This window comes from Stegastes partitus, unplaced genomic scaffold (assembly GCF_000690725.1).
Source record: "Stegastes partitus isolate 25-593 unplaced genomic scaffold, Stegastes_partitus-1.0.2 Scaffold1073, whole genome shotgun sequence".
NCBI lineage: Eukaryota > Metazoa > Chordata > Actinopteri > Pomacentridae > Stegastes > Stegastes partitus.
The window spans coordinates 74,302-86,467 of record NW_007578804.1 but is presented as its reverse complement, the minus strand read 5'-3'; the positions used below and the strand labels follow the sequence as shown (position 1 = coordinate 86,467).

The 12,166-nt window shown below is 43.5% G+C and overlaps 1 protein-coding gene across 1 annotated transcript; it reads right to left on the bottom strand.

Annotated features, from left to right (window-relative positions):
- Positions 1-1,055: 1,055 nt before the first annotated feature.
- On the bottom strand, positions 1,056-10,944 carry kiaa2013 (KIAA2013 ortholog). Its single transcript, XM_008295723.1, has 2 exons — positions 9,619-10,944; positions 1,056-6,499 (listed from the first exon to the last, which is right to left on the bottom strand). The coding sequence occupies exons 1-2, from the start codon at positions 10,574-10,576 to the stop codon at positions 5,640-5,642; spliced, it is 1,818 nt and encodes a 605-aa protein (XP_008293945.1). The 5' UTR covers positions 10,577-10,944; the 3' UTR covers positions 1,056-5,639.
- Positions 10,945-12,166: the final 1,222 nt, after the last annotated feature.

The window sequence follows — 12,166 nt, the reverse complement described above, 5'->3', positions numbered from 1 at the left end:
CTAATTAAAGAAACCTTTTCATTCAGTAAATGTAAACTTCTGGTTTAGTGTCGCTCCACAGCTGTCACGTATGTTGTCATGAAAACGTCATACGCCACACGGGTCATCCAAAGGTTAAAAGCCGTGGGGCGTCGCTATAGCTCACCTGGTTGAGCTGGCGTCCCATGTGCAGGGCTACAGTCCCAATGTGGAGGTCATGGGTTTGAATCCCGCTCATGACCCTTTCCCACATGTCCTCCCCTACTTTCCTGTCTCTTGCTCACTAACACTATCCAATAAAGGCACAAAGGCCAAAAAAATAGCTTAGAAAAGCTAAAAGCTGCTAAAAGACCATTTTAACACGCAGAGCCTTTTTTCTTTGTAGGGATGTTTTTAGGCCACAAAACTGTGATCATTGTCAACTACAAAACTCTACACTGCATAAAACCAACAGTCGCTGTGGTGCCTATTTTTAGCCCAGGCTGATGTCTCTCTACCTTCCTCTTGCCATCCTCCTCCTCCTCGTGTTTATGGGTTTTCTGTATACTGCGGTCTTTATGCTTCCTTTGGCCTTCCCATGCAGGACTGTCTGGGATCATCAGTCCAACATCCTCTTCCTTTTCCTGCTCACGCTGAATGAATTTGCCGCTAAATGACGCAAACTCTAAAGTCACCTGTTGTTCCTAAAGTTTCCGCCTTCAGGTCGTCATTGATTCGTCTTCGTTTCCATCTAATGATCACTTCAGATTCTTCTTTTTAAATGATGTGTTTGACCCACTGACCCAGGTGGTGGCATGTAACTGCATCTTTTGGCCACTTGGGGCAGCAGCAAACAACAACACTGAAATCCAATAAATAGATTGACTTTGTCCTGGCTGACAGATGCCTACTGACACACTGAGTAGATATGGGACAAGATTTGCATTTGTTCTTCATGTTTGCGTCCAATATTCTCTCCTAACTTTGGAGTTGATCGCCACCAACTCCTGAACTCTCAACACATTCGGGTTCTAAACCTGGAAAATATGGAACGAATCAACACAATTACACATTAACTCAGTCAATTTTCTCCCAAGTGTATGACAAAAAATGTACTTTTGTTTTAATTTTTACAAAAAAATCACAAAGCATACATTCCAATCTGATAAAGGCGAAAGCCACAAGCTCAATAAATTAACTTCTATTGTCTTTTTTTCATTTTTTTTTCATTAAGGCACACAACAAAACATTACAAAGAAAAGATTCAATAAAAGTCACAATCAGTGGAAAAGTTGTTCCTTAATGTGCTGATCAGGAAAGAAATCATCAATCAATGACATCACAACAATCTTCATCAACAAGAGAAAGTTTTTCAAATATTATTTATGCCGTACTGATATTCAACAAGCTGTTTTCACCTCAGTGAGAATGTATACATGTGGACCAGCTGCGTTTCACAGTTATCACATTCACCATCTATTAAAATCACGGCGGGCAGAGGGGATAGGTTTAGTAGAAATTAAACATATTTACCATTTTAGCTGTTTTAATATATCATTTATATTTTGAAACACCCCAGTCGGTGATAATCAACAGGCAACTATTGACTGATCAGAACCACCGATCAGGATGGGGTCGTATCCTCCCATGTTTGAACCATGATTGTATTATTACCGCACTGCCACCTTGTAAGTTCATTACTAATCTTCTTCTGTCTGAAAAGTAAATCACAACTCAGCAACAACAACAAAAAAATCTCCTTTGGCTTTTCCAACAAGCTCAATTGTTTCTCCTTTTATTTAGAATTTTCCTTCTGTAGACACAGAATGTGGATTTTTATTTGCAAGACGTCGCCCCTGCACGAAGACGTGAGGCTTAGTGAGGCGACACACTAGTGCGTGTGCAACGAGCTGCTCAACACGGACGAAAACCCAGAAAAGCTAAAACTTTTTTGCTGATTTGCTTTCAAATTTGCTTTTGTACATCTGTAGCTTCCCCTCACCAGAGCGGGTTCACTAAAAGAAAGACTTGTTTCTTACATTTTGAGCCGTCTGGTCCTTAATTCTATCAGTTATGATGTAGAACTTTGAAATAAATTACTGTTGCTACTGATGTGATCCTGGAAACCAACAGCAGTGACAACCAAAGTCGTAACAAACTACAGTTTTCTTTTACAAACTTTGGTTTGATGGAGCAACTGCTTCGACACACTGTTTTTAGTCGGAACATTTACTGGTGAGTAAAGCAACAGCAGGAAGAAAATTATCAGTAGATATGTGGCTGATAAGTGTGTTAAAAGATGCAAAGAGCAAAAGTTTTAACAAGAAAAAAAAAACACAGAACACAGGAAAAGCTGGAGAGACGCATCTGGAGCTGGTGGTGAAGAAACAGCCGTGACCTTCATCGAATCGAAACGATGCTGACTAAGGCTTCGTTTATTACCCATCTGCATGGTGTGCTGAGAACATACTGGGGAGGGAAGATGGGGTTGTTACCATGGTAACACTGCCTAGGGTTCGTCTGCTAACTTCACGAGCATCAAAGTAGTGAGGCTTTTATTCAGTTAGAAGGTTCTACACACAAGAATGTTCCTGACGCTCCAAAGCCAACAGTCGTGTCCACTTTACAGCCGCAGAACCGGTCCACAGAGCTCCTAAACTAAACTATGCAAGCGTTTTTGAGGAAATACCGTCTCACCGTGAGCACCCCATCTCCAGTTCTGTGACTTTCATGCTCACAACACCTCGTGTGGAAAGACTTCTCCAAGTGGTTGTCTCATTTAGCAAACTAAACTTTGCCAAAATAATTTTGTAGAAAAAAAAGAAGCTAAACTGAGCCAATTCTGGCAATATACAAGCGCCTTTCTCAACCAACACCCAAAGCCGTCTGCACCGATTAAAGTGGAAATCAGTCCTGAGAAAACAAGGTCGAGGCCGGTTCTGCCGGGTTATTTTTTTCCTTCTCGCTGTCGCCCAGCGCTCGCTCAAAGGGACTCCAGAGAAATGTGTGGATTTGTCTGCATAAATTCGGTCCTCATGTTACTGTGAGAAGCGCCACTGTGTTCATAAAACTAAATCAAGTTCTCCAGGAGCCCCAGTGGAAGACCCAGTTAGTTTGTTCGCTCCACCTAATTACAAAGACGTCTGCAACAGGTGGGAACTGCGTCAGATTTTACTTCTAAGATATGAATTTTTTACTTTGTACAGTTTAGTTTCATCAAATTGCTTGAATTTTGCCACTTTAACTGGCTGATCAATTACCCACCCAAAACACCAGCGCATGAATCAATAATGACAAACATTTAACGCCCGTCGTTTGGTTTTTAAAGTGGCGTGTTCCGTCTGCATCGTCTCCCCAGCGGATCTCTGGGCGTCGCAGCAGGTCACAGTCAGGCAGAACACAATGAATAGTTTGCCGTGGCGTAACATTCATTTCACATCTAGCACCAGCACACCCATGTTAATACTTCCCCCCCACCCACACACAGAGGTCACCCACTAGCGCGTAACGAACGCGTGCAGTGTTAAGCAGCATCCGAGATGTCACAGCAGCCATCCTCGTGTTTGGCGACCTGGTGAAGTCAGAAGGGAAGATTAGAAATGGCAGGACAAACCAGCTGCCGCTACCCGACCATCCACACCGCCTCCCAGGAGAAAAACAGAAGAAACACAGACATGCCGAGGATGAGAAGACGCAGCAGTGTGTGACAGGTCAGTAGTAAAGAACCAAAGCCGACCCACAGATTTCTTGTTAATTTAATCGAGTGATTCAATATAAAACATCATGAACGCAGGGAAAGAAAAAGAGGAGTAGCGAGAAAGAGAGATTGGCCAGAGAACCCTTCAGCCTGCAGCTTCCAGCGGATCAACAGCTCTTTTTGTAAGGACAACTGTAAACAAGTAGCCGTTAAACAAGACAACAGACGCTGTGCAACTTTTAGAACCATCCCACTACACTGAAACCTAAACGAGGCTTCCATCATTTGTTTGTTTTTTTGTTTTTTTGTCATTTTGCTTTGGTTGATCTGTGACTCTTATTTCACTTAGAAGAAGAAAGAAAAAAAAAGATTTATTCCAACCTGAGTTTCATGTTTTTGTAGCTCTGGATGGGTCACGTGACATGAAAACAGACCGTAACAGACTCATAATAATCTCAGTGACTGCGTCCCTTTTGTTTTTATTCTGAATACGTTTGGCTGAAGAACTCTTTCCTGACTATCTGCTGTTTATGAAATCGCTGTGCTTCCATAAATGACCTTTGTGTGTACGATGTACTGATAGGAGACCAGACCTACAAAAATCTGAAACTAAAGCTGTAATAAATGTCCTTCCATGTTGACTTCACTGCAATCCTGCGCTCTTTTCTATGACAGTGTTGTGATTTAGGTTTAGGACTTCTTCAGGAAGTCAGTGGTTTCAACAATTCTCTAACAGTTTCCCTGAGGTTTTACACCGAAGGGATCAATAAAGTTTTATTCTATTCTATTCCAATTAGATCTAAAAACTAACTCACAGGTGTTTTTTAGTTAAGTCATCGATCGCAGTTAGCATCAAAGCTGCTCTTATTTTTGTCATAGTTGAAGCTGCCCTGTGGAGGTAAACGAGTTTACAGTCAGTGTTTCTCAATAAAACCCACTGTGTAGATCTTTAAAGTCTCACATGTTGAATCCACTCTGTTCTTTATAACACAGTCCATTTTAATAATCTGACAGTTACATGTATGGCCAGGCTCATATCAGCCTGCAGTCTTCTTTATCCTCTGCCACAATGCTATGTTTGAGCATTGCTGTTAGATACCATAAGCGAGGATGCATTCCCTGCTCCTTTTAAAAACCTCCACAGGGCAGCTGTAAATGGTTTTATTGCAGGCTCAAAATGAAAAATTTCTAAAACAATAAGTTTAGAAAAAATAAAAGCAGAACTGATGTCGACTGTAACGGATTACCAGCGTTGAACAAGTAGCTAAAAACGGACTTTCGCCCTGCCATGAAATGAATTAAAAATGCCTTCCTTGTAAAAGAAAACTCACATTTATAAATCCTCCTCACCAAAGGAAAGTATAAATGACAGAATATAAATGCAATACTGCCCCTAAAAGAATGTTAAGACAGACCAATGTGAATACTGGTACAAAGTGGCACTGAGGTTTGCGTACGCAAACAGGAGTAAAGCAATAACCTAATCTAATAGAAAAGAACCTTTGTGCTTGTTTTCCTCCATTTAGATCAACAAAGCTTTACATTCCACGATGCACATGAAGTGTAGCTGAACTGGAGCTGGACTGACGTGATGCTATGCGCCCAATACTTCAAGGTCTCTGATCTTAAATGAAGGCTACGGTTCTACTAGTGCTTTTGGCTGAGTTCTACATTTTTTATTGCCTATAGTCTTCTAGAGGAAACAAATAAAAATCTTTCTTCAACACAAAACAAAACAAGAATGGTAGAATCATCTTCTGTGAGGGGAAAGAGAGGCGTGTAAGGCTTTTAGCCAACCCACTCTAAACTGTTACCATGTGAGAAAATAAAGTGACAGAGAAAGTGAAAGTCAAAACCGAGAGCCCATCCCACAGACAGAGCGTTGATTGATAGATAGAAAGAGAGAACATCTCTGCCACCACACACACACACCGCAGCAGATCAGATCAGTTTGCAGTTTGCAGGCGTGTCTTATTACTGCTGTTTATACCTTGCTCCTGAAGAGGGGCTTAGCACCAGGGCCACAGTACTCGTTGTATATGAGCTTGAAGAGGAAAAGGTGAAACAGCGTTATGAGAGAGGCCACGCTGAACCAGAAGAGGAAGGGCAGGCCTGGGTATCTGTTGGCCATGTGCTCCTCATGGGCCAGGATGGCCTTGAGGTGCAGGGTGTGACGGAGGTCCTGCAGGTGACGCAAGTCTGTGGAGATGTAGAGCAGTGGTGTGATGGGCTGGGTCACCATGACGGGGAAGGTGTGACCTTTGATCTCGGACGTCAGCTCCACGGGCTCATTGAGGCAGCCTGCCTCGCAGGCGTACAGCTTGACCGGCTTCTCCTGTGGCTTCACCGACACGTGAAGAAAAGGCTTCCCCTCCACATCCAGCAGGACCGCCAGGTTAATGAGGTCTTGATTGTAGTGGATCCCTCTCAGGGCGTAGCTGTTGTGCAGCACATCTGGATCAGCCTGGAACTGAAGGTGATTCTCTGTGAACTGAAGGCCGCCAAAGCTGAGCACCATGCCCTGCATGGCTCCGTGTGCCCCTGCCGCCACCAGTACCTTGCAGCCTCTCTTCTGCAAAGTCAAAGTCCACAACGTGACCAGCTGCAGGATCTGAGCAGTGCTGGTCACCCTCTCAGGCCACAGGTTCTCTGCATGCATGGTGGCGTGGCCACTAAAGCAGTGGTCGGCGTAATTGAGACTGGATTCCAGACGAGCGCGCTCCTCACCGTTGAGCCTTCGGTCCAGGAGGGGCGCCGTGGAGGAGGACAGAGTATAGTAGAGGGTGGTGTTCACTGTGCGGCTCGACGGTGTGTGTGAATCTGTGATCTTCCTCATCTCGACCCCTGGATAAACACAGAAGCAGATGCAAAGCTTCACAAAAACTGGCATGAAACATATGTATTGTATATAAGGATCGATTACTCTGACCAAGCCTATTTTCCTGACCTTAGATATTGTGTCATCTTGGGTCAAGGTCCATTTACTGGCTTTCCCAATACTTTCTACAGTGATGACTTTAACTCTGATTTCTGCTCCATCACAAACACTTTCACTGTTTTTTTTTCATTTTTGTACCTTTTTCAACTTCCACTCAAAAACCAGAACTTTGAGTGTGCGTACTTACGGTTTAACATTTACAACAAGGTTAGATTAGAATATTTAAAATCGGGACTAAAAATGTAGAGACAGATACGATGGGAGCGAAGAAGGTGTCACTCGTTCACAATTTAAACAACAAGGTAAAGTAGGAAAAGATTATGCTACCGATCCAACAGCAGCAAAAGGGTTCCACTGATGTCTAAGTTTAGAGAGGGACGAAAACCTAACTGTGCCGTGATGAATTACTGCTCGGGTAAATGTTTTAAAGGCACAATCACTAAGCCAAATGCACACAAAAAGGCAGCTGCACAAATAACACTGAAAGCACAAGACAGAAACCTGATATAAACAACACCTTTAAATACTGACAACAATCATACATAAATGATTAATGTTGTCTCGGTCACAGAGCAGTAAAAAAGTTCATATGCAAGTCAAAATGATCAATTACTGTACGTGACGTGGCTTTTAGTATAATTAAAGCTGCAAGCAGCGTTGGTCGGGTCCTCGGTCTGCGTTGCCACCTCATGCCCGCAATTTAACCCTTTAAGCCCCGAGCTATTTTTCAGGCCTTTGCTCGAAAATGACATCCCCATAATAAAAACAGTTTATCTCTGCAACCACAAGGTCTATTTGAATAATTCTTGTGTCATAATAAAAGGAACACTTTTGTTCGGATGTGTAAATTTCAGTATATATGTTACTGGTTAAAAGTAAATGGAGATGGCACACACACACATTTAAAAATTTCAGGTTCGCCTAAAAAAAAAAAAAAAAGCAGTTTCAGGATAATTATCTCTTTGGAATGATCCAGCTGCAGCTCTAAACCTCTCCAAAATCAGAGCACAATATGTGAGCATTCTCCCTGCAAAGGTTGACTCTGAAAAAGTGAAGTAGAACAAAATTACAGAGTTTTTAGTCCAGACAGTTCAGGCGAGGTGACATTTTTACTCATTTTGGCACACTGGTGACCATCTGAATGTTCTTAACTATATATTTCACTTGTATATTACTAATAGTGTTCAATACATCCAAATATAGCAGTTTTTTTTTTTTTTTTTTTTTAAATCCTACCAGACCGCTGTCTCTGAGAAGGCCTTGATGTACAAAAGCTCTGAAGGGATTTGGCGTTTCTCAACCGGTTTTCGAATGGCGAGCCATTAAATTTGATGAGCTGCCATAGCCTGGGCTCAAACTTTGCATGGCCGTCTATGGGACATGTGCAGACATGCTGTGACATTTGGTCATCTACACAAAAAACTAAAGGTCCTACAGCTTTCAAAATGACACTGAGGGCTTCCTAACAAGATTTCCCACACAAATATGCTGTTTTTACACATATTTGGTGAAAATTGTGGCTGTACGGGAGAGAGAGAAAGTGAGTAAAACTCTCAGCTCTCTCAGCCAGGGCCATGCAGAACGATGGCATCATCACAGCTCAGTGCAGCAGGTCATGTGACTCGTCATGTGACTCGTCATGTGACTCACTGACAGGCTGAGCAGAGACAGAAAAATGGCTCCTTCACCTTAAAGCAGGTTTACTTTGAAGAATGCTCAGACGGGCATGAGGTTGCAACGCGGATCGAGGACCCGACAAACGCTGCTTGCAGCTTTAATTATGTTTTCAGGTTGGGTTTTTTAAAGACAGATCTACTATTTTGGTCATTTTATTTAAGCAAGATTCTTATCAGGCTGAGGCTTTTAGCGAGCCAGCATTTTATGTTTGGCAACTTTCATCTCTTTAGTTAAAAGAAGATGTGCGATGACAATAATTTAGCGAGTCTGTCACTTTGTGGAGAAGCACATAACTACATAAGTAGTTAAGTGCTTCTCCACAAAGTTCTGCATGTGCTAGAACACATACGTCTGTCCAAGTTTAGCTCCTGTCTGAGGACATGCAAATTTCCAGATAGCAAGGAGCTGCGGCTCGTTACAGAAGCTGGTCCAATTACCCAACCAAACACCAACATCTTTACAGTCTTCCTGCAATGATTGAAAACAAACCTTGCCTCCTGGGCATGTGAGCAGCCATAAAACCACTTCAGAGCCGACAGCTGCATCTCCACAGTTATGTTGCTGCTTTTAGAATCCGTAAATCAATCCGACAGTTCTTGTGTTTTTTTGTCTTTTTCTTTTTTTTTTTACACCACTTGTTGAGCAGGCTGCAATTTTTGTTTTGGTCTAGAAACAGGGGCACAACTTTAAAAAATAAGTTAAAATCAAGTTCATCAGTCAGGATATTAAATGTCTTTTTACACTGATGTTTAGAATATTCCTTTGAGGTTCCCCACCAGGGTGTAAAATGCATTTTTTTTTAGCAAGTCTAGAATTTTAATACTTATTATGACTTTCAAATTTGTGACTGAATCCGTACATCTGAGGGAGCTGATATGTTTTAGCCAAATGAATGTTCTTTGACACATTTCAAGCAGCCATTGCGTTCCGTTAATTTCACGGTATCTCTTAATTAACTCAAAACTAGCTTGAATAATTGCTGTCCGCTCCAATTGCTGTCATAATAACCGTCATAGCTGCATTGCTGTTGAATTCAGTTATATGTATGTGTTTCTGGAACTGCTATAGTACTTTACTAGTGTCTTGTTTAGTTTCCACACCCCAGCTGCAGCATTCAGATTCATTTATTGTATCTTGTCTTTTATTACTCTTGTGGGATGTTATTAGGTGTTGTTACTCGACTCCAAGAGAACCCTGCATAACAACTCCAGTGTGCCTAGACTGTGTGTTTGTGCACAAATGGCAAATAAAACCCTTGAATCCTATCGTGTATTGGATTTGCAGTGAATCGAATAAATCCTGTTTTAACACTAGCATAGTGCCAGCTACTGCTCCGGCCTCAGCTCACCTGAAATGAAGAGGTCCATCCAGGCCTGCTGGTGATCTACAACCAGATCATCCACGCTGACCCTCAGCAGCTCCCCCAGCTCCTTTTTGGCTCCATCTCTGAGGCTGCTGAAGGTTTCCTCGAGCTTCAAGGACTCGATGGGCTCTGAAGTCCACACAACTGACAGGATGTTGTCCGTGTACTCTGACTTAGGAGGCACCTGAATCCTGCTGTTCAGTTTTTTGGTGACCACCACCACCAGTACCATCCGGTTGTTCTCCACCGGCACCCTGCCAGAGGACAGCAGTATGTCCCTGTCCTCCAGTTTCTCCACACTGGTGGAGAACTTGCTACCAAAGGAGGGACTTCCAGAGGACACGTCCAAGGCTGCGGCCCTGTCTGACGGGTTACTGATGTGGATTCGCTGCAGGTAAACGTTGGGTCTGCTTCTGTGCGCGATGAACTCCTCTCTGATGGTGACACAGTCCCGGGCGGACTGCAGAGACGCCGGCGAGGCGCAGCGGACCGACAGCACGGCTCCCTTCCGGAACCACAGCATGCTGGCCTGAGCCTCGGCCCGCCTCCCCTCGAGCTGGACGCCGACCCTCGGCGAGTATTCAGTCTGGTGCACAGGAGCCGAGCCGGGCTGCGAAGACGACGCTACCCACAGCTTGTTGGAGTCGACATCGATCAGAATGTGTCCGTTTCCTGATACGAAAGGCGAGTCCAGCTGCTCCTGAGGCGTCCTGTAAATCCCCTCTCCTCTCTCCACCAGAGATTTCCACCTGTGGATTTCGGCCAGTAGACACTGTCCGGCCGCCCCGTCGGGGACCGCCGAGCCCCTGAAGAACCTCCATCTGCGTTCTGCTCCCAGGTACCAGTAGAAGATGAGGAAGAGCAGCACTCCTATGAGCAGTCTTCTCGCCCAGCTGCTCGACAACAAGCCCGGCAGCCCCTTCAGTCTCTGCTGCAGCCACATTGTTCGGTCAAACGGCGGAAGCCCGGCTCTGAGTCTGCTTCTTAGGACGGCACCCAATGTGCTTGGGCTGGAAATGTTTAAGTGTCACATCGAATTTATCTGGAACTCTCCCCAGGATGAAAACTGACAAACTGGATTCGCTGGCTCGGTGAGCTTAGCTACGTAGCTAGTGCTGTGAGCGAAAGCTGTCGAAAATGCGCCGCCGTTTTTCGCATCGTGGTTACAGAAATATTCCTCCGCAGTTCTGTGGGACAGCCGTCAAGTTCCAGTTTATTCGCTTTGTTGTTTTCCCTTCACTTCAAAAGAGAAATACCTGTCTTCGCAGACAACTCCGCCGACAACGGTGGTCACTTCTGGTTTGTCACAAGTGTCGTAAAGCGAAACGGCAAAAGCAACGACCGGAAATGTCGCAAAGAGTCGTGAGGTACTCCTCAGCAGGAAGAGGAGCTAAACGTGCAGCAGTCTGTGGAGGAACGCACAGAAACAAACAGTTTTATTATAATGTTCCCAGAATGTATGAGTTTGTACACAGCCTGCAATAGTTTTAAATGCTGTACAGGCAATCTGCCATCACTGTTTATGGTTTAATCTCCATTTTACATCAATTCTAAAGTAAATCAGCCTCAGATCAGGATGGCACTGTTCATCAATCAGGAGACCAAACCTGGGCCTCTCAAACTACATAAATAGAGAGGAAACCACTGTTAAATAGTCAAGCACTATAGAAAGAAATGGAGACATTCTGAAACATCTGTACAGATGTTATTTTAACAATCCTCACATTCCTTAGCAGAAACTGGGGCGTCACTAACTATTTATAGAACTGAGTCAGTCCAGTGTTAATATATACTAGAACTGCTTATTGTGTGCAGTTTGTGATGTGTGATCTGAATATATTCAGCCTCTCTGGCTGATAAACATCACCATCAACTGCACGTGTAGAATAAACCTTTAAAAATCAAACACAATTCAAGTCTTTGCAAATCAACTAAAAGTGAAACGTTTTTATCAAATGTCATATTATTGGGTCTACATTTAAAACAATCTGCAGTTAGATCAGTTGAGCACCAGACATTTCCCATCATGCCTTGAGCATCCGCTTTATGGGGTCTGTTCTCCTAAAACCGATCTCATGATGTTATTGTTGCCTAAGTTTGCTCAGAGGAAGTCGGGACCAAGCCGGACAGATTCCAAACCAAGGGTAGTAGAGATACGTGACATTAGTTTGAAACTGGTAAAGACTCAAGGCTGCCCTGCATAGATCGATGGCAGGAACCACATTTAAAAAAACAAAACAACCTTTAACAGAACCAGGGTCAGGGAAGGCAGCCATCTGCCTCGACCGGTTGGGGTGAGAGAGGGGATGAAGCGGGATGGGGATAGCAGATAGAGACAAACAATGTATGAGAGAGCAATGAGCATTTTTGAGATTGTTTTTTTTATTAAAGAAGGAACTTTTTAAGTGTAGTCTTAAAAGAGGGTGTCTGCCTCTTGAACCCAAACTCATTCTACTTCTGGAAACTCTGGTAACCAAAAGTAAACCTGCAGTCTGAGAGTGAAGGACTCTGTTAGGATGATATGGTGCAATAA